The following is a 22,373-nucleotide window of genomic DNA, read 5'->3' as shown; positions in this document are numbered from 1 at the left end:
CTAGGTCTTTAATCCATCTGTAACAACCTCTGCATCTGATAAGAATCCACCTTGTTTTTCTGCGTATACCAAACAACTTTCACAAACCAACATATTTGTGATATACCAGGTATGAAGGAAACCCAGCACTTCTCTAATATCTAGAGACTCAGGGGTAGGTTACAGGGAATGTATATTTCTTCTATTCACTAATGATTCAGATTTTCTACTTTGAATTCTCAGTATCTGCTTTGCATTCCTTCAGTTATGCTGCTGTCATTTCATACTGTTATCCCACTGACATTGCCTCATTCCCTCATTCTCCAACTCAAGGAGGAGTGGGTGCTTATTTTGCTGAAACTGCTTAAAGTTGAATAGATCCTGCCACCATTCCTGCTATAGGGGAATCTTCATTTTTGTTTCTATTCCTCAGGTTCCAGCCTCCCATTTTGTTGTTGGGAAGGAATAAATATGTTAGAGATACATATGTGCAGAGTTCTGAAGTGAGGGTGGGAGAATATTTGGAAATCACATCTCTGATTAGGGGTTTGAGTCCAGAATACATAGAGAACTCCTATAACTCAATAACAACAGCAATAAAACTATTAAAAAGTGGACAAAAGACATGACTAGGCATTTTTCCACAGGAGATATACAAATAGCCAATAAACACATGAAAAGATGCTCAACATCATCATTAATCATTAGGGAAATGCCAATCCAAACCACGAAGGTATCATCTCACAGCCAACAGGGTGGCTACTATCAGAAGAACAAAAAGCAAGTATTGTGAAGATGCAGAGAAATGAAAACCCGTGGGTAGTGTTGGTGGCCACTATGAAAAACAATTTTTCTTCAAAAATTAAAAATAGAATTACCATGTGGTCCAGCAATTCCACTTCTGAGTATACATCCAAAACACTAAAAGCAGAGGACAAAGAGACATTTGCACTCCAGTGTATCATAGCAGCATTATTCATTATTCGTAGTAGCTAAAAGGTGGAAGCAACCCAGGTGTCCATCGACAGATAAATGGATGCATGTGGTCCATATAATGGAATATTAAAAGGAAGGAAATTCTGACACATGCTATAACATGGATGTACCTTGAGGATATTATTACTAATTTAAATAAGCCAGTCACAAAAATACAAATACCGTATGAGTCCACTTATATGACGTTTCTGGAGCAGTCAAATTCATAGAGACAGAAAGTTTAATGGTGGTAGCCAGGCAGGGAATGTGGAAATGAGGAGCTATTGTTTAATGAGCACAGAGCTTCATTTGTGCAAGATGAAAAGGTTCTGGAGATTGGTTGCACGATAATGTGACTACTTAACAATACTGAACTGTACACCTAAAATGGTTAAGATAGTAAATTTTATGTTATGTGTATTTCACCACAATCTTCAAAATTGATGTTAATAATAAAGTTCTAGTTCTCAACACCCCCATCCAATAGGAACTGCCATTATGCCCATTTTAAATCTTGGTAGACCCGAACATATCAGGCCTTTATTAAATATTTATTTAATTAATTTATAAGTTAAACCTTCCCTTTCTTCCCTGTGTATCCATGGCCAGAATGGGAGGCAATGTACCAAGTCTGGAAAGACGAGGGAAGAGTGGATCTATGCCCATAGTAATCAACGCCCCAGAGCAGGAATAAGAAATCTCTAGAACTGAGCTACTGAGCAAAGCCTGAAAAAATGGTGGGGCTCCAGCTGAGCCTTGGGTACTGGAGATATCTGTGCTGAGCCATCATGAAGACTAAAGACACCCCGAATTCCTGTGTTAGGGGGTTTATAATACATGAGACATGTTTGATCTTGAATATTAATGTTTCTGATTAAAACAGTCATAATCCTTTCTTTAATTGCTCTTTTTAAATCACTCCAATAATACTATACACTACTAAAAAAGTCTGATTTTTTTTGTTCCTCTTCCTAGGCTTAAACAATTAATGGATTTTTAAAAAGATTTTGTTTATTTATTTTTAGACAGAGGGGAAGGGTGGGAGAGAGGGAGAGAAACATCCATGTGTGGTTGCCTCTCACCTGTCCCCCACTGGGGACCCAGCCTGCAACCCAGGCATGTGCCCTGAGTGGGAATCGAACCAGTGACCCTTTGGTTCACAGGCCAGTGCTCAATCCACTGAGCCACACCGGCCAAAGCTAATGGATTGTTCCTAATCACCATTCAACCAAGGCAGTGAGGCAAAATTTTTTGTTGGAACAACTTTCAGTTCACTAATGTTTAACATGAAAGTATATTAATACAGTATTAAAAACATTTTCGCCTTCCCTGAAATTCCTACAGTGTCAAATGTTCTGATTCTATAATCCATACACATACCTCCAGGACTGTGAATGAGGCACATTGAAAACACAGGTGTTCGACAGCTAGCAGGAGCTTGTGGGTCATTCTCACCCTGGGCCTGAGCCTGAGAAGTGAATGAGGTCACAGTTGCATGATGGAACAAACCCTTTATGGGATTCTTGATCTGACTGAAGCCCAGAAGTTGGAAGTAGCATGACCTAAAAGTAGGTAAATCTCCAAATTTCATGAGAATCTACACCAAGTCCTTTTTCAAAAACCCATCATCTCTATGAGAGATTGAAGGTAGTGTTTTAAAGTAATGATAATTTTGAGCCATGAGGATGACTTCCCAGCACCTTTCAAGTGCCTAAATTGTAGAGCCTCTCCGGAGTTCCCAGCTCTGTGGTAGGTTTCCAGATTTCCAGCACATGTCCTTGAGTTGTGTAGAAACAACTGCTTTCTGGGCTCTGAGATAAAGACCTGGGAAAACAAACTGAACTCTAACCAAACATTCAGAGGCTACTTCTTCACGGTTTAATAGTATATGACTATCTAATATTCCTAAATCAGCAACCCAGATTTTGTCTCAGTGAACCACTTAATACATTCTACATTTTGAAAAGACCATTGGAGAAATAAAACCAACAATAAAAGTGAGAGGTCCTATCAACCCAGCTTCTGGTCCTTAGGCTCTAATTCTCTAACTCTGCAGAAGTGGAAAAGGGGGACTAGGGAGGCCACAGTGGCTGAGTCCAGGCAGGAAGGCCTGGGGTAGCAAAGCAGCATCGTATCCCACTCCCATTCCTACTTTTAAGAAAGGCCTGTGGATTCATAATAAATGGCAGGGCACAGGCGGACCTCCCAGAAGGAAACCCTGGGAAAATCTGCTTACTACTAGGCCGGTATCCAAGATACAAATAATTAGGTAAATATTTTGGAAGTGCTATAACATTTTACCCTCTGTCAATTACAACATGACATGTTCTACTGATTTCAAAAATAAATGTTGTCCTTAAATAACTTTTTCCACATATTCCCAGGATACTTTTTCCAAGTCACATTGTGCCATTCATCTTTATATAGAAGCAGAATGACATTATTTGAAGGGAGAACAATGGGAAGAAATTTTGTTTAGAGACCTTGAACTAGAAATAGGGGCCTTTCTACATGCCTTCTAATTATGCACAAACCTCTAACTTGAATTTGTACATATTATGATTCCTTTAGGTCCTGGACTTCAAAATCCAGGTCTTGAGCTGGGAAAACGGCAAAAGGATATAGAGAAATTAATCTGTGATCCTTAATTGTACCTCCTAAATTTCAGACAGTTACTAGCTACATGGAAGTTTCTGACATTAAGTCAAAATCTGAGCTGAATCCTCTAGAAAAAGTACCCAGCTCCCATGGCAAGAGGTAAGTAATGAATATATTAAGGTGATAAATCTATTAAGATAAATAATTATTAAGGTGATGAATGTATTAAACACCCATAAAGACTATGATGAAACTAGTTAGAATGTTCTTCAAATATCTATTCTGCAATAAAGTTAGTTATAAGGCAAACATCTGAATTAAAGATAAAGATCCTTATGAAAATAAAAATATACATACCCTTTTTGATTAGAGAGACAAAGAGTTCTCCTTCCTGTTCTCCCACAGGAGAGGGTATTTTTGTGTGAGGGGACAGAATATCCTAGAGGGCTTCAGAAATTGTCAGTTAGAGATTAAGATCTTCTGAGTGCCAGTTTAAAGGAGATTACATTTAGAGGACCATAAAGAAGACCCAAGCCCCTAAGCAAGTCAGAGTCTAGAGAAAAGGTCTGTAGCTCCAATGTAGCCAGTAACGGGAAATCGGGTTTAAGGTGGCCACAGGGAGCGGGGTAGGCTTGTGGGAAGGGCAGCACCACGGGCTGTCATTTGCACGGTCGGACAGGACAACATAAAAAAAATGAAATCTAGTAAATTAGTGATGACTATGGTTGTACTAAAAATAAAATTAGGAAGGGAGGTTTGCCTGTGATACTAACAATCACTTTTTCTTAGTCTGATAACAACAAATTCCAATAAACACTGGCCACTAATAACTGATTATGCTGTGTCAGATCATAAGAAGAGCCTCTCTCCTCTCTCATAATTATCCATTTTCTGTGCTGTTGTGAGGGTATTTTTCCTAGTGTCCTTGATTATGCTATTGCTGCAGGAGTACATTATTTTTCTAGAGTGATATGGGCAAGGCAACCTTAGAGGAACCAAATCCCTTGATCTCATTACCCTGAATTGCAGTAGTGACTTCCTTGACCCTGGAAGTCTGCGAGCAAAGACTAGACAACACCACATGTAGATTGAATTCCTACAGAAGACGAGAGGCTAGACTGGGCTTGTTCTAAATCTACGGTTCCTCAGCCCTTTAAGACATTATAAAATAATAACATTATTTCCCATGTTTGATCCAAGAGAAGGCTTGAAATTCTGCCAAGACTATCCTTTTTTAAATGTAGCTAAAAAAACTTTACGCTGCCTGGCCTTCTATTTTCCTTTTGCTTCTTGAGAACTACATATTTTTCCATTGGCTGCATCTTTCATATAATGCAAACAAAATTATTTCTTTTTAGAAATACAATAAATATGAAATAACCTATCCAAATAAAGGCAAAGTTTTCAGAAGTTTAAGTAGGTAATAAGAAGAAAAAACTAGCAGAAGAAATGAGTAAAAGCTGAGAAAATAAGACTAATTAGATGAAATTCCATGTCAAAAAAGTTGAGAATGATGCATTATGACACCTTACTGCCTCCTTCTCCCCTAAGTCTTTCTTCGAAAGTAACTTGAATCTACTAGAAACGGTAGGGGATACCAAATTCATAAACCATCATTTTCTAAATGTGAGTACTATGTTTAGTGTTTCCTCTAGTTTCATTTTTAAACTGTTTCTTATAAAAACAAAAACTAAGGCATGCCATATTTTTAAAACTTTTGGTTCTATTCATATCAAAGCTAAATGTATTTTAAATAAAATTAATTTATAAAATTATGATTATTATGTTTACTTTGAAATTATCATATTATAAGTAAACTTATTTTTCTTTTTTTAAGGTTTTATTTATCTACTTTTAGAGAGGGTGGGAGGGAGGGAGAAAGAGAGAGAGAGAAACATCAGTGTGCGAGAAAGACATTCATCGGTTGCCTCTTGCACACTCCAACTGGGGACCTGGCCTGCAACCCAGGCATGCACCCTGACCGGGAAGTGAACCAGCGAGCTTTTGGTTCACAGGCTAGCACTCATTCACTGAGCCACACCAGTCAGGGCTCATTTTTTCATAATACATCATTATACCCCTAAACTAATAAATGCTGAAAATGTATACAAAATATAAATATATAGAGAGAGAGACTGATCTATCTCTATGTCTCTCATATGCTGGTAAAAATATAATTTAGCAATTAAAGTCATAACATAATCACAAATATAAAATTTTGCTATAAGGATATTCATCATAAGATTATTTAAATTAGTTAAAAATTTGAAACGACTTATATCTCTAAAAATAGAAATAGCATAAGGCTTATATTTTTGAGCTTTAGAGTCAGAAAAACCTGGGTGTGACTCCCCGGACTTCCACTTATTGTCTGTGTGACTTGGGATGAGCTGTTCAAACCCTCTGAGCCTCAGTTCCCTCTTTTGCAAACTGGGAGAAATCAGACTTCGTTAAGGGGGCTTGGGGGATGGGCAAGTGTAGGGCACAGGGAGGTGGGCCTCCATGGCCAGCGGCTTTCTCACTGCTTGGCCTATAGCTGCTGGCAAGTGACAGTGACAGGTCCCTGAGGTGGTGTGACTGTAGTTCTGCGGTGATGCTTCCAGTCACTGCGGTCAGCAAAAACTGATGACTGGAACTGATGTTTGCTGGTTCACGTGTGCACTGCATCTCTTCTCAGGAATAAAGGTTTACCGGGATCTCTACCACGCCGATTAAGGCGCAAAAAAAGGAAGTTGAAGGCTTCACAAATGCGAGGTAATGAGAATCATCCCCCAGAGGGAAACGTAAACAAAAGCCCCTTAATAAGTCTGATCGTTTTGTTCTGTAAGAGAGATTGGGGATTTCATGGGTTGTCTACAGTACTCTTGTTATTTGAGAACAATTTTTTTTAATTTAATATCTAATTTGTTGGAAGGAAGGGAGATTACTTTCAAATAAACATGTTCCTAAAACTGAGATAGTACTAACCAAGTATTTTTATTCAAAGAAGAACTTGTGGGTGTGGAAAAGAACAGAAGCAGGGTCAAACAACAATCGAGTAATGAAGCAGTATAACCACAACTAAAGTCCTGGGGTTTCCTATAGAAAAGAATTGTAATGATAAAATGAGCTACATTGGCTACAGTTCATTAATCCGAACAATAACAATTTATTTAGAGCCAACAGGGTACTCGGCAAGAAGAAGACATCAAATCAGATGTGGTCCCTACCCTAGTAGGAAGTCTTAGAGGGAACAATTAAGCCAGGAATTTGTTGACTGTAACATTTAAATTACAGTTTGACCAAGTTATGTTAGGGGAAGCACAGCATGGTACAGGAGCATAAAAGAAAGTCTCCTAACTTAATCTAGGGAGGACAGGAGGGGAGTCCCAGAGAAGGCTGAATGAGGAGTAAATCAGTCAAAGAACGCAGAGAGGGGTGCCCTGGGCAGAAAGGGGGGATCTGAAAAGGGCCAAAGAAAAGGAAAAGCATGACACACTAAAAACTGAAAACAAGCGGAGCGTGGCTGTGTTTGGGTTGGAGTACGGCAAATGCTTCACCACCACCCGCCCCACCCCCGCTGGCCCCTGCCGCTAGGCTACTAGGAGACAGAAAAGAATCACAGAATCACCTTTATTGCTGGGAAAGCTAATTTAGAAAACACAAAAGACCGTCAAGATCAAAATTGCATTTTTATTGTAAACTGAGCTAAATGCCTTAATAATAATAATAATAGTTTATGGCTTTACAAACTGTAAGATATCTAAAGTGCATTAATGTACACTGGTGCTTGTTTTGAGGCCACCCAGTTGTTCTGATTAGATTTTGTAAGACAGAAATGACTGTCATGGAAGAAGTTTTTCATACTTACTAATCCCTAGAAATAAAATGCACTGAAAAGAGTTCTAGGGCCACACCAGGAAGCTCCCTAGTTGGTTGGGAGGTAAAGGGTCTGGGGAAAGTGGGCAAGAGCCTTGACTGTGGTCCCCACAGGAAGGAACAAGCAAGGCAGGATGAGCTGGTTTAGAACTGGCGAGTTCAAATAATTTCAGCAGCTCTGGGGTATGGGGCTGCCCCTAGTCATCTGGCCACCCTGGCCCATTTTCTGGAGGTTCTGGAGGAAAATCTGCTTTTGAGCTCATTCAGGTTTTTGGCAGAATTCAGTACCCACAGTTGCGGGGCTGAAGTCCCTATTTCCTTGCTGGCCATCAGCCCCCTAAGTCTGCATTCCACATCACATTGCTCTCTCTATCTTCAAACCAGCAACAGTAGGTCAGGCGCCCTCTTGGTGCTTTGAATATCTCACCTCTCCTGCCACAGCTCTCTTGTTCCAGATGCATGAGGGACCCCAGAATTAGGCTGGGCCCACTCAGATAATCCAGGTAACCTATTTTAGTTACATCTGCAAAATCCCTTTTGTCACGTAAAGTGATGTATTTCACAGGTTCCTGTAGTTAGGGTGCACCGATATCTTTCAAGGGTCATTTCATCTAGATACTTGGTTTTCCACCAATAGTTTATCCCAGGTCAAATCTCATGGTAGGACACTGTCCTTCTTAATAAGAAATGCCTATTAAGTACTCGTATTTCTCTCAGTGTATTTTTAGAACGTCATCTCCAATCAACTGTGTTGTCCGTCCTAGTTCTATTAGAATGTATATTTATGCTTGAATAACTGCCCTAACTAACTTAATTGCATTTCTCCAGCCTTCCAAGAAGCCTACAACTTCTTCAACAGGGACAAAACTGGCTCTATTGATTTGCATGGATTGATGTGCACGTTAGCTAAGTTGGGAATAAGTCTAAACATGCATGATGTTTCTAATGAGTTAAAATATGCTGATATCGATCGTGAGTACTTTTATTTGTCATTATTTTTCTCATAGAAGCTTTTTGTAAATATACACTTTTCTCCCAGGAAGTGTATGAATATGAAAAATAAACCTCACTTCTTTGCCAAACGTACCTATGTGTGTGTTTCTCTTTGAGGACATCAGTGAGGTATGTGTACAGGTTATGAAATCAATTTAATGCTCCTTTGAAAAAGCCTATGTGGAAACTAAAAGTGGTTGTAATCTTTCGATGTCAAATTCAGATTGCCTGTCATGATGTACATTTTGGAGGGTGCCTTAAAATAAGAATATATGTTACAAAGGCATTGACGATTTCACAGTTCATGTTACCAAGGAAATCCAAGCCCTTTGTTTCTGTAGGCATCGTATTAGTGCGAATCTTCCTTCCATCATTACAACCCACCTATGTTGAATTTCAAATGCCGCAGCATGTTTGTTGGTATTTTTATAACACATAGACCATGTTTTCTTTGGATATACTGACCTAGTGACTGTGAGGTCCTAGTGACCAAACTGATACACTGTGGGGAAATAAATTCGGCATATTTCCTCCTCTCGCCGCTCCCCCGCAGCTGGCAGTGCCCCATGTGAGCGCCAGTTCCACATATGCATCAATGTCACCAGTTGGTTAGAGCTTCACTTGTTGCCACTAACTGCTCAGTTTTTCTATTCTTTTATGGAAACACACACACATGACTAATAGCACTTAACTTTAGAGGAAGTGAGGTACAACTTGGGGATGTTATAATAACAGAAATATTCGCAGTATGGAGTGGAAGGCAGAGTGGATCTTTGCAAAAATGACCAGTCTGTTGGAAAGGAGTGAATGGGCAGGACCATCATGGCTGGGAGCCCACGGCTCCATGTTTACAGCCCACCAGTGCTTCCGTCCGTGGGCCGTGGATGGCTGGCGTGAGAGTGCCAAGGCCACTTCAAGAAGACCAGTGTTCCCTGAGCATATCTCCAGCCCCAGAATGCTCTGATGTTAAGTACTGAATGATCCATAATGTTTTCATTGTTATATTTAATATGCAATCTGATCATTAAAATACATCTTAGGTTCTTGTTCTGAGCCTTTGATTTCCATTGCAGGAGATGGGAAAGTAAATTTCTCAGACTTTATCAAGGTGCTAACAGATAAGAACCGCTTCCTTAAGGCTGTGGGTAAGTAGACACAGGACTGAATAGATAGCAGTTGAGCAGTTGCAATTCACTGCATAGTAAATGTTACTGTATTTTAGGACTATAAGACTCAAAGGACCATAAGACGCACCTAGGTTTTAGAGGAGGGAAATAGGGAAAAAAATTTGAAGCAAAAATTGTGGTAAAATATTTAATAACATAAATAACATAGGCCGCCCCCTGCCCCCCTGCCCCAGTGAGCCAGGTAAGCCTCATTCGGACTATAAAACGCACCCCCGTTTTCCTCCCAAATTTAGGGGGAGTATGTCTTATAGTCGGACAAATAGGGTATTCATTTTGGCCTCCAATCAGGAGACAAATCAAGAATGGGTATTCTGGCCCTGGCTGGCGTAGCTCAGGGATTCAGCGCAGGCTGCGAACCAAAGCATCACAGGTTCTATTCCCAGTCAGAGCACATGCCTGGGTTGCAGGCCATGACCCCCAGCAACCGCACACTGGTGTTTCTATCTCTCTCTTTCTCCCTTCCTTCCCTCTCTAAAAAATAAATAAATAAAATCTTTTTTAAAAAAATGAATGGGTATTCTGGAATGTGATTTACTTTTGTGCTGCTTCTCCAAAACAGCATTTGCTAAGCAAATTGATAACAGTTTTGGAGTTTTCATTTAAATGCACCAAGTCCTTCTGCAGGAGATACTACTTTTTGATCTCTAATGAGAGTCCTCTAGCAGTGGTGTAGAAAGGTTACCCTTTATAGTATTTTAATTCTTTATCAAGCACATGAGCTACTTTGAGAGGCACTGCTTTTACAAAAGAAAAAAAATAGAAAAAATGCTCTTTCTCATGCAAATTGGGTGTAGATAATTTACTGTTCCTTAAAAATACCTTCCTCCCCTGATGAAGAATCTACCCTGGTGCCCAGGGCCAGGGAGCCTGCTGGAGGTCAGAGAGCCTGCTCTCACCTAAGGTTATGAACGGTTTGAAGGTAAACTCGAAATATTTTTATTAGTCCTCTAATGGTTTGTTTATGAGTTTAACAGGAGCCTTGGAAAATCTAATCTTATACATGTCACATTTTCTAGGATAAATACATTCCAAATTCCAGATACTGTATATTGTTTTGAAAATATAGCCATTCACAGGCTATGAACTGTCCTTAGGACAAACAAAATTACTGCTTCAAGTACCCACTATAGTAACAAGTGTTTATCTGCAAACCAGATGTATATTTACCAACAACTCCTTTTGCTTAGAGCAAGGAAATGGTCCTTAACATAAATTCATGTTTATGTTAAATGTAATACTATGTTTACTTAGAAGCCATCGAACTAAAAGTATTTTTTCAATTCCATGATTATTTTGTCTGTTCAGTAATAAAAATGACCTTTCTACCTTTCTACAATAGAACAAATGTTGAATGTTTTCCTATAATTCTCAAGTCCTTAATTTGGTAATAATTTTGTATATACAATAAAAAGACTGTCATTTTAGTACTTTCTTGATAGATGATTTTTTTAGAAGGCATTTTGGATCTTTTCTTTCCTTTATAGTTCCAGAAAAAATGAAATGTTTAGATTTAGCTGGCAACCCAGGAATTCTGTTGTTTGAAATCCTGTCAAAGCTTATAGAGACTTCAGCCTTACCCAAAAAGGCTACAAAGGAAATAGTAAGGTAAGTGACAAAGAACGGTGCAAAAATGACCTCCTCAGAAGCACATATGGGGACACTCACAAGGCAGTCACCTCTCACTAACATCCCATGTCACAGGGTCTGTTCCAACACAAAGGAGAAGGTACGGGGCAGATGAGACAGGACTCCTTCACCCCGCAGCGCCACCTTGCTCTGAAACTGCAAGGCCAACCCCAGGCCATCTCAGCTTCCCACTCAGGGCATAAGACAGCTAAGAAAGTTCAGGCTTTTCTGCCCTTTCAGCACTGTGCTATTTGCATGCTCTTTCACTTCTGTTGTCTATCATCCAATGTTAGAATTGTCCCAGTTGGAAGGGACAACTGTGAGGGGCAGAGTAGTGAGGACCTCTGAGAGAGTGCACCACATCCCCAGAACCTGTGTGCAGCCAACGTTGAGACTCCTGGGAACTGGGACCAAACTTGTGCAGGGTGACTCGAAACCAGCCATGCAAACTTTCTGGGCCCCAATATTCTCATATAGTTACCTCTTGTCTGATCTCAAAACAAACAAACAAACAAACACTAGGTTTCTACTCATGCCTCCCAAAATACCTCTCAACACATCAGCCAGAGTGATATTCTTAAAACATAATTCAGATCATAAGTGTCCTGTGGCTTCCTATCACACTCAAGTTAAAATCCCAGCTCTCAGGCCCCTCCCTATTACCTTCCTCTCCCAAGGAAGAGTCTGTCACCAGAGATTCTTCATTGCTGAAAACGTGACACTGGTGTAACAGTGTCTCAAAAATACATATCAGTCCTTATAGTCAGCCATTTTGCACTGGTATGATGTATTGATAACTGATGTGTAAATGCAGGCTCTGGCCAGGTAGTTTGGCTGGTTAGAGCATCATCCCAATATGCCAAGGTTGTGGGTTTGATCCCCAGTCAAAGCACATAGGAGAATCAACCAATAAATGCATAAATAAGTGGAAAAACAAATCGATATTTCTGTCTCTCTCTCTCTAAAATCAGTAAATAAATAAAAAAAGATCTATCATTGATCTATAAGCTTTGCATGTTTGTAAGTCAGATGTTTATACATTTGGGGGATGTTTGCACTGTCCTATATCATATATAGCTTGCTCTGCTTATTCTTAAAGAATGTATAACCTAAAAAACACAGTAACGGGCGCATACACATACAAATCGCAAAGCATTGCAATCAACAGTGATTTACCATGGATAGTAAGGTTACTGGTAATGTTTTATTCTTCATACTTTTCTCTATTTTCCAAACTCTCTGCAATAAGAGTTTTTTTAATTTAAAAAATGTTGCCTTTTATTTGAGATCTTGCTCACCAATCAATATATGTCATCAGTGCAAATAAATTCTTATAAAAATTCTCAAAAAATGTTGCATTTAAAAATCTAACACAAAATAGGAATAATTAGTGTTAGTATTTAAGCCAGTATCAGTTAAGGGTTTGCCAAGGATCATACCTGATAGGTGTTTTTCTAGACAAGACCAGAAGGTCTTTGGGAAAAGGGAGGAAGCCAAAGCCCAGGGACTACATTCATAAAACAGTCAAATGGGTAACAACTCAGTTGAGTAAACTATAGCTGTTAAACGATTGTTAGCTTTTCTCAAGTTAGTTCTATTGTAGGATATACTTAAGCAGTAAATGTATTTAGGGTAAAACAGTTGAATTATGTTAAATGTAGCTCTTATATCACATTACATTGAACACTGGATGCATGTTGAAAGACATGCTTATTTTTTTTTTTGAAAACTCAGTATAGGAGCTGTGTCTACAATTAGAAGTGAAACACTTAGCATGTTTGTTAATTCTAGTTACATTTAATAACTTCTAAGCCATGTAAATTTAAGCTATTTTTTTAAGTTAGTGAGAAAAAATTGAAATGCAAATACCAATACTTTAGGACTTTGGTCTTGGTGTTTGTATGAAATTCTGAGGCCTTGATTTAAATCTTTCATTGTATTATTATTTGCTTTTAGGTATATTGTGCTAAATGATACTTGTCTAATAAATATTCCTTTAAAAATATAGTCAAATGGCCTGTGGCAGTTATCAGTGGACAGTCTATAACTTGCAGAAAAAGGCACTCAATAAATAATAATGAATGAATATACAAATTAAATTTAAAATAAATGTATTCAGCATCTCATAGCCTGTTATGTTATGTATAAATGTATACAGCATAACTCATAGCCTGTTATTTTTTCCCTATTTGTCTAACACTCAGGCACATTTTCAGTAGAACTATAGCAATTTCTATTCACTTCTGGATTATATATATATTTTTTAGGTATTTCCGAAGAACATTCCAAGAAAGCACCTCAGGTATATTGTGGAGTCCCCACACTGCGGGTCATGGAAAAAGGAGATTTCAGCCAGAAGTCTGCACACCTCTGAGCTCGAGCACGGCCGCCTTTGTTAATGCTGCCCAGATCTCAGTCATGAAAGAAAAGGATGTACTCAAATATCTTGAGGAGCTCAAGAGTAAGACCCACTTCCCCACTGTTGTACAGGATCTATTTGTACATTACTCGTCAGAGATAAGTACCAGAGGACAAGTGCTGTAAGAGCAGGACCACAGCCTATTTTGAGTGACTGGTCTCTGTTGCCCAGCTATCTTTAAAAGCAAATGCATGTTTTTCCTGAGTCCTCAGACACCTGAATGAAGCTGCGAGTGTGTGGAGGGGTGGGGGCGGGGGCACAGGAGAGTGAAGAAGATGGGTCATGGCACTGAGAAGAAAAGACAAAGAACAAAATAGATGCCATGTGTATGTCTTTAATGTGAATTTCTTATGTTATTGGTGGTAACATTTTTTTAATCTTTTCAGGATGCAATCCTCCTTCAGATAATCCATATGCAAAAATACCCATCTTTCCACTGTTTCCTAATGAGGATGGAGTGGTATTGGGAAAGCCATTCAAAGACATACAGAAATTAGAAATGCTAAGGAGAAAGGAGCCTCTGAATTTCTTTGAGGACTATTTTTTCCATAAAAGAGATTGGAAAATACAGGTGAGATTTAAATTATGTCACATCAATCTAAATACTTGTGTTTTAAAATTCTAACTTAATAGAACTAGTAACATGCTTTTTAAAAAAATTATTGATTGATTTTTTAGAGTGAGAGGGAGAGGGAGAGAGAAAGAGGAAGGAAGGAAGCAGGCAAGCAAGCATCAATTTGTTGTTCCGCATATTCATGCATTCATTGGTTGATTCTTGTATGTGCCCTGACTAGAGACTAAACCCGCAACCTCGGCATATCAGGGTGACACTCTAAACAAATGATCTACCCAGCCAGGGTATAACATGCTTTTTAATGACAAATATTTTCAGTCATTGTATGTCAAACCAGATTCCACACACATATTCCTAAGTTAAAACTCAGGTATAAATATTTTATTTAATTTCAACACACAGTTAAACTTACTGAAAAATACATTCCTAGGCTTGGGGTTGGGAGTGGGGAATATAAGAATAATAACAAAGAGGACTTCAGGTCCTACCTCCAACTGCTCTGCTCTCCCATCAACTCAGGACCCAGAAGCTGCATTGTGGTTTCCCTCAACTGTCTCCAGATCATGGTTGGGCCACACACCATGGGATGAAAGAACCAAGTCCACAACCCAATGGAGCAATGTTGTGATGCAGGGGCCATCTTGCCCTTGGACTAGAACCCTATTTATAATCCCAGCTGAACCTTCTGACCCTGTTTCAAGCTCTGTTGCCTCTAATCTATTTGCCCCACCTCCCCACCCAAGGAGTACTTTATCCTCATAAGTTTTAAGGTCTCAGGCAAGTATGCCCTAGTTTCTGGATATTCTTTCAGGAAGCTGTGGCCTTACCCCAGGTTTGTCACATGCCTCTCCACCTGAGAAACAAGAGCAAAACTTGACTGGAGACCAGCCTCCCTGGTGGAGTACCTCTGGGTTCCAGAGGTCCATGTGTTCTTCCCATCACTGTGAGATCCCTAAAAGTTCCCCCCAGGCAAAAGTTATCAGTCCCAGAACTGGAGGAGAGAGAAAAAATGGGAAGTTGCTAATCAACGGGCATGAAGTCAAAATTATGCAAGGGGAATAAGTTAGAGAGACGTGCCCTACAACACTGTGCATATAGTTAATATTGTATTGCACACTAACAACTGTGTTGAGGGTGGATCTCACGTTAAGAGTTCTTATCACAATAAAAATTTCTAAAAATTTTTAAAGAGTCCTATGATGACTGTGAAGAGTTCTACCTAAAAACTGACCTGGGGAAGGATACATCACAGATCTTGGATTTGAAGTTCAAGATGGGACCTGGGATAACTCCTTTTGAAAAAGAGATGCATGTGGTTCATGAAGGCATAAACTTTTAAAGGTGTGTGTATGGGAAGAAAGGAGGAAACCAAAGGAGTGGATTTGCCAGTGGATTCTCTCAATATCCATTCCTCTTCCCCACCCTTAAGAAGACAAGAAATCCCCCAGCTTTCTGGTTTGAGAGGCTTTAACTCTACCCCCAGCTGCCGAAGTCATCCATCCTGATTGATCCGAGCCAATCAAGGAATCAGATTTCCTGAGTCACAGTGACTTTGGTGATGGGTCGGTGATCTAGGCTGGTCAAACCAGAGGGAAGTGTATAACCACTGTTTGATATTTGGGGCAAGAGAAGCTGTCTTTCCCCCTGGATATGGATGAGGAAACTATAGCGCTGGGGCAGCAGGCAGCCCTATGACAGAAGAGAAGCACACCTAAGGATGAAGCCTAAAATGTGGAGGGTCACGAAGTCATAGACCTGAAACCCTGATGACATTCTGAACCTCTGGACCAAGCCCATGCCTGAAGTCCCATTTCTGGAATTTTTACATAAATGAGACAACAAGTATATCGTTTAAATAAAAAATAAGTAAATAAAATGAAGAGCCCTGTGATGATCACCAATGACCTAGAGTTTAAGACTGTGTCTTTATCTCTTCAAATGAAACCACACCCACAGGCAAATGTCACTGACGAGATGGAAACAGAGGACACTTATTCCCTTTAAACTTATTTCCCAACATTGGCCCCTCTACCTGGGATGCCTGACTGGTTATCGTCAGTCTCTCCAACTGGAATATAAGAATTCTGATTTTTAAAATAATTTTCAGATAGATGTTTTTATGGAAGACACACCTAAAATATGGCTCAAAAAGTTTAAAAGTAAAGGGACAGCAAAAATATATGAAGCAAATACAAACTAAAGTAAGCTGGTATCGATAGATTAATAGAGGAAAAGTAAAATTTAAGGAAAAATAGCTAAAGATAAATATGCTATGTAAAGATTTTTAAGCCCTAACTGGTGTGGCTTAGTGGATTGGGCGTCATCCCTCAGAGCAGAAGGTCGCTGGTTCAATTCCCCGTCAGGGCACATGGCCTGGGTTGCCTGCTTGGGGCATGCAAGAGGCAACCAATGTTTCACCCATTGAGGTTTCCCTCTCTCTAAAAACAAATAAATAAAATCTTTTTTAAAAGATTCTTAAAAAGCATCAGGAAGATACTATTATCCTGAGCCTGTGTGTACCATGCAAATTATGCTTGCCTTAAAATTTCTCACTTTTACCCAATGTAAGGATAATTGCTAAATGAATAGGCAAACCCATTATTACAATGGGAAATTTTTATCATGCATCTCCAGAAACTAATAAAGCAGACCCCTGCCATCCCCCAAAAAGGAAATCATCTCCTCTTAGAAAAAAAATTCAACTGTTCAGGAAGAGAGATGGGTAATTACAGCTGGCTATAGAATCAGAGTCTAGAAAAAGTTGTTTCAGGACATGGGGGATGAGCACATTTGTAGCTAGGAGGAGGAAGGACCCTGAGAGCGTTGGTTCTCAATCTTGGCTGCCCCGTGGGAGCACTTTAAAAACAACTCATGCCCAGGCCACAGCCCTATCCAATTAAATCAGATCTCTGGGAATGGGCCCTTGCATCAGTATCTTTTAAAGTTCCATCATGCAGCCAAAGCTGAAAATCACTGCTCAAAAGAGAAACTGGGGACCAGGGGACAGATCTCTCTACATAATTTCCAAGGCCTAGTGCCAAATGCAAATGCAGGCCCCTTGTCCAAAAATAATTAAGAATATTAATACAGCAACAGTGGAACATTAAACCAAGTTCATGGCCCTTCTGAGTCTGAGGTCCTATGTAATTGTATAGGTGACACATCCTTGAAGTTAGCCTTGGAAAGAGGACAGCTGAAGGGATATCATCCAGGAGGCAAATAAATAAAGATACAGGGGAGAGTTGGCCTTGAACATTAAGAAAAACACATATAAGAGGGAAGGAGGAAAAAATAGTTTCAAGGATAGAGAAGTCCTAAAGTGGAAAGAAGAATAAAAAGAATTTATATTAGATAGCCTTGAAGAGATAAGCGGAGGGAGACGGAAGGTCTGGTTTTCCAACCATCACGTGAAGATTGTAAGAGAATTAACAGTGAATGAAGAAAAATAATGCCAAACAGTACTGCGGGCCTGCATGAAATGAGGCAATACACATTTTCAAAGAAAGCAGTCAGCGTATTCCCATGATTTCCACCGCACTGGTCAGCAGCCCAGGAACGAGGAGGACATGGCTGGTTCCCATGAGAAGTCTGGAAGTAATGCAGGTTGCATTCTGTGGTGGGCACATTCATTTTCAGTGCTTGTGATGGTGTGGAAAGTTTGGGTAAGGATGGCTTTGGCTCCTCTCTACCCTCCATGTCCATTCCACATCTTCTGGCCTCTACTTCTCTTTTGAGTAGGCTTCCTCATTATGAAAGAGAACTTGCAAGATGCCCATGTACACATGGGACAAAATCAGGGGCCCTGGAACACCTGACAAGTGCTTAAACAATAACCTTATAAATCATATACAAACTCTTTCATGATACAATATACTTGTTTATTATATCTTTGTTGTATAATTCAAACTAAAATATATCACTAACCTTCTTTTTTAAATGTGCATCAAGGCAGCAAAAATAAAGCGTGTTAACTCTGCCTCAGGCTACTCAGCTGACATCCTCACCATTGACCAAATACTCAAGAGAAGACAGAATTGGACAGTGACTGATGCAGCTGCCATTAAACCGCATGTGAGTAGTCGCTGTTGAATGCCTTCCCAAAAGGCATTGACAAAAATATTTTCCACTTTGGTACTACAACCATAAAACCAAGAGAGTTTGTTTCTCCTCTATGTCTTTAAAATGAGACAAGATCATTTCTCATTTCTACCTGTTGTAATGATGTTTCCTGCTCTATAACCAAACGGATTCAAACGTTAACTTATAAATCACCCTGCTAATCACCTATGGAGCCACACCCTGCAGCATTTCTGGGACATTAATTTGTTTATGCTAGAAATAGCAACTAGTTAGGATATTAAACTGACAGTCACAGTGAGAAGTGCACTCAGAGAATCATGATGAGTTACAGAGCTTTTATCACAGCAGCTAAAAGAAAAATAGGCCCTGATGGGGTGGCTCATTCGGTTGGAGTGTCGTCCCATACACCAAAAGATTGTGAGTTCGATGCCCGGTCAGAGCACATACCTAGATTGAGGGTTCTATCTGCAGTTGGGGGCATCCAGGAGACGATCAATTGATGTTTCTCTCTCTCTCTCTCTCTTTTCCCCTTCCTCTCTTTCTTTAAAATCAGTAAACATAACCTCAAGTGAGGATTTAAAAGTAAAAGAATAGTAATAATAGTTTAAGTGAGCTTCCTAGCTTCCAGGCACTGTGTTCTACAAGTGCTCTAATTCATTTACTTATCTCAACAATCCTTTGAGGTAGGCACCATTATCATTCCTTATCATTTTACAGATATGCACAGAGAGGTTAAGTGATTTGCCCAGAGGCACACAGCTAGGCAATAATAGAGCCAGAGTTACAAACACCTGCTGCTTGGCTCCAGCATCCACCCTTTTAACCACAACTCTGTGCTGCCTGTCTAATTTTGTGTCCTGACTCCTTAGCAACTTTTGTACTCCACAGAGACAGACCAGGGTTTATTTCTTTTATGTAACCTCCCTTCTGTATTTGACACTAATGATCAAGCTTTCCTTGACACTTTCTACTTCCTTGGCCTTTACCAAATTGCATCTTTAATTCACTTTGTAGTTCTGTGTCCATTCCTCTTTCTTCTCTTTCCTGAACATTCATCCTCAAAGTCCTGATGCTTCCTTCTTTTCTAGTCTCATCCTGCCCCTGTTCTCACTGTACACACTTGTCCACCCATTTCTTCAGTCAATATTTACCCAGTATCAACAAAGTTCTGGGATTAGGAGAGATCACAGAGAAAAAAAAAAACAACACAGTTCCTAACTTCAGTGAACTTACAGTAAGGGTGGAAGACATGGAGAAAGAAATGAGCAATAGTAATACGTTGGGATACATGGAGCTACAGGTGGTCTGTGCTGCATGTTGGGAGTGCAAAGGAGGGGGTTCCCATCCTCTCTCATCATGGCACATATTACACTGGGTTAAATGGAGGTTACTTACAGCCTGAGGCCTCCAGCCTGGCGCACCAGCTGCCCCAAGGGCTGAGATGCTTGGGGAGATCAAGACTTTGGCATACCTGTAACCCAGTCCCAGCAGAACATTGAGGATCTCTGCACTAAGTGAAGGAAAAACTAGGATGAGTATTCTTTGGACTGTCAATCTACCCTCCTTATTTTAACTGCCACCTAAATACTGATAATTCATAAATCTGCCACTAGCTTAGACTTCTCTCCAGTACTTCTGTCTTACCTCACTGACTGCCTCACATTTCCACCTCGCTGTTTCATAGCACATCGAACTTCACATGTCCAAAACCGAACTTGGCATCTGCATCAGACTGGCTATTCCTTGGGGAATCTGTATCTCAGTTGTTGATACCACCATCTACCCAACCACTGAAACTAGAAAGCCAGGGGCCATTCTTAACTTACACATTTTCTTCACTCTTCACATGCACCAGTTCCCAAATTGACTACTCTCATTCACAGGAAGATTTTTCAAGCCTGTCCCCTTTACTCTATCCTCTCACTACTGCTTTAACTGAGGCCCTCATTAGGTCCAGCCTGGACAACAACCTCCCACCTTGTGTCTCTGCCCCGTAGCTGCTCCCCTCTGTCCATTCTCCACATGGCTGCCAACGATCTAACATGAAGATCCAATTATGTCACTGTCCTGTTTCAGAATGATGCTTCCCTCTCACTGACGATGCACACAGAGGGGTTTATCTCATGTCCATCAGAAAGAGTGGCTTACTACCGCATAATTCCCACTGAGGAGAGGATCTCTCCAGCCTCATGAGACCAAGTCTAAGGGTCTGGTTACAGCAGGCCTTGCCTGCCTTGCCTTCATCACTCCCTCCCACTTTGAACTTGATGCTTTATCAATGCCAAAGTGCTTTACCCCTCTTCCCCACCAACACCAGGATGTTTATTGCTTTTGCGCCTTTGCTTATGCTATCCCATCTCCTGAAACACCTTCCCATCACCACTCCCTCAGTTTCACCAAATCCCTGAGGACCTACTCAGCCCAGCATTCTCTCCTTCCCTGACCTAGGGTGGACCAAGAACCATCCTTGGCATTCCTATTATATTCATGGCCTACCTCCATCCCACATTTCCTCCTTGTTGTAGACTCTTGTGTTTTTAATATTCTTATAAAATGTATTATCTCATTATTCCAAAGTAATTTATTTTCATTTTCTGTAGACTCCTAATTCCTCAGGAGGCACTACCCAATGTATAAACTCAGTGACTTTCAAGTAGCCTAGGAACATAACTCTTGGAATATCTAGAATTGTGGTCCACAAATCAAAGATATTTTATGATAACTACTGTAAACTTCTGCTTTCTCACTGCAGGTGAAGAGAGCTATAGATACTTATAACTTAGGAACTGCTCTTGAGCACCGGAAAGAAATGTTAAACCTCTGGCAGAAGATCCGAGGAGATTTGGTTGGAATAGACACTAAAAATGAGTCCTTTTATGACACATTTTCTACTTACACATGGTCCTGGAATGTTTGCCAAGAATTACTTTCCCCAAAGGACTTAAGGTTATATGATGCCTGCGTGAATAGAAATTCCTTCCACAATTCTTCATTCTCTTCCTCTTCGGACATCAGTGAATGTGACACAGAGGCAGGAAGAAGAAGAAAATGGAAAGGTTCCAAAGGGTATCGACAATGAATTTTCTACATTTTCTAAGCAGCTCATTGAAAACTACTTTTTCATAGATATCAAAATTATCGTTTCTTGCTTTTGTCTAGTACATTCTTAGCAGCTGGAAATGTTGACATCTTTTGAATTCTGACCAGTAAAAAAATTTAAGTCATAATATGGTTTCCCTTTTCCAATTCTTACTAGTAAATAGATGCCACTCTGTTAATTCCCTAGCAAGAGCTGCACTCTGGGGCCCCCACCTGGCTCAACTTTGCCCGTGCAGGAGAAAGATGGCAGCAGGCACCTCCCTCCACACCAGGAGCTGCCCTTGAGAGTCCATAAGGGCCCTCCCAGCAATAGGCATCTAGTGGATGTGACTGCAAATGGCATTAGGTTTTTAATTATTTGTCAAAATGGCCAGAGGCAGGGGATAACAATGACCTTTCAGTTTCAGGGAATAATGTCAACATCCCCCAGGGAATCCTGATTAAATTTGGGTGTTCCTAGGGCAATCTCTTGGAACACTCTTAAAAGTAGCTAATGTTACCTGTTACATTTCTTATCATTGTTCTTTATTGCACTTATAAAGCAGCACATATATAACTATATTACAAGTGGGGCAGTTGTAATTGTTTTATTGTGGGAAAATATACATTAAACTTGCTATTTGAATCATGTTTCAGTGTGTATCATCCATTTCACTTTTTTCCCTTATAGAAAAGGGAAAAGACATGTTCCATATTGATAGTATCAGTGGCTTATAATGTGAAATTATAATGTTCCAGGAAAAAGCAATGAAAAGAGTGAAGACTCCCAAAACTGTTTAATGAAACCACCTTGAAGTAATTTTGTGTTACCTTGAACACTCAAAACCATCTAAATATACTTGCTGTTCTTTATAATATTATGATCTTGGGGAAAATAACTTTATAGATAAATGACCATGTTTTCTAACAAAAAACCCCAAGATTTATGGTTTTATAAGAGACATTTTTTGGGGTATGGCTGTAAGTGTAACTGGAAATTTAAGAT

General features: G+C 39.8%; 1 protein-coding gene across 1 annotated transcript; it reads left to right on the top strand.

The window, feature by feature from the left end:
* The first annotated feature begins 837 nt into the window (after positions 1–837).
* EFCAB3 (EF-hand calcium binding domain 3) lies at positions 838–21,368 on the top strand. The gene is made up of 10 exons (XM_045835641.1): positions 838–860; positions 3,634–3,711; positions 6,230–6,306; positions 8,239–8,382; positions 9,477–9,548; positions 11,075–11,195; positions 13,484–13,677; positions 14,022–14,206; positions 18,158–18,280; positions 21,042–21,368. Exons 2-10 carry the CDS (start codon positions 3,638–3,640, stop codon positions 21,366–21,368), a joined length of 1,317 nt encoding a protein of 438 aa, XP_045691597.1. The 5' UTR covers positions 838–860; positions 3,634–3,637.
* The last annotated feature ends 1,005 nt before the right edge of the window (positions 21,369–22,373 follow it).

This window comes from Phyllostomus hastatus, unplaced genomic scaffold, assembly GCF_019186645.2.
Source record: "Phyllostomus hastatus isolate PE091 unplaced genomic scaffold, TTU_PhHast_1.1 phas_contig_210, whole genome shotgun sequence".
NCBI lineage: Eukaryota > Metazoa > Chordata > Mammalia > Chiroptera > Phyllostomidae > Phyllostomus > Phyllostomus hastatus.
The sequence above is the reverse complement of the archived record's forward strand: the minus strand, read 5'-3'. Positions and strand labels throughout refer to the sequence as shown.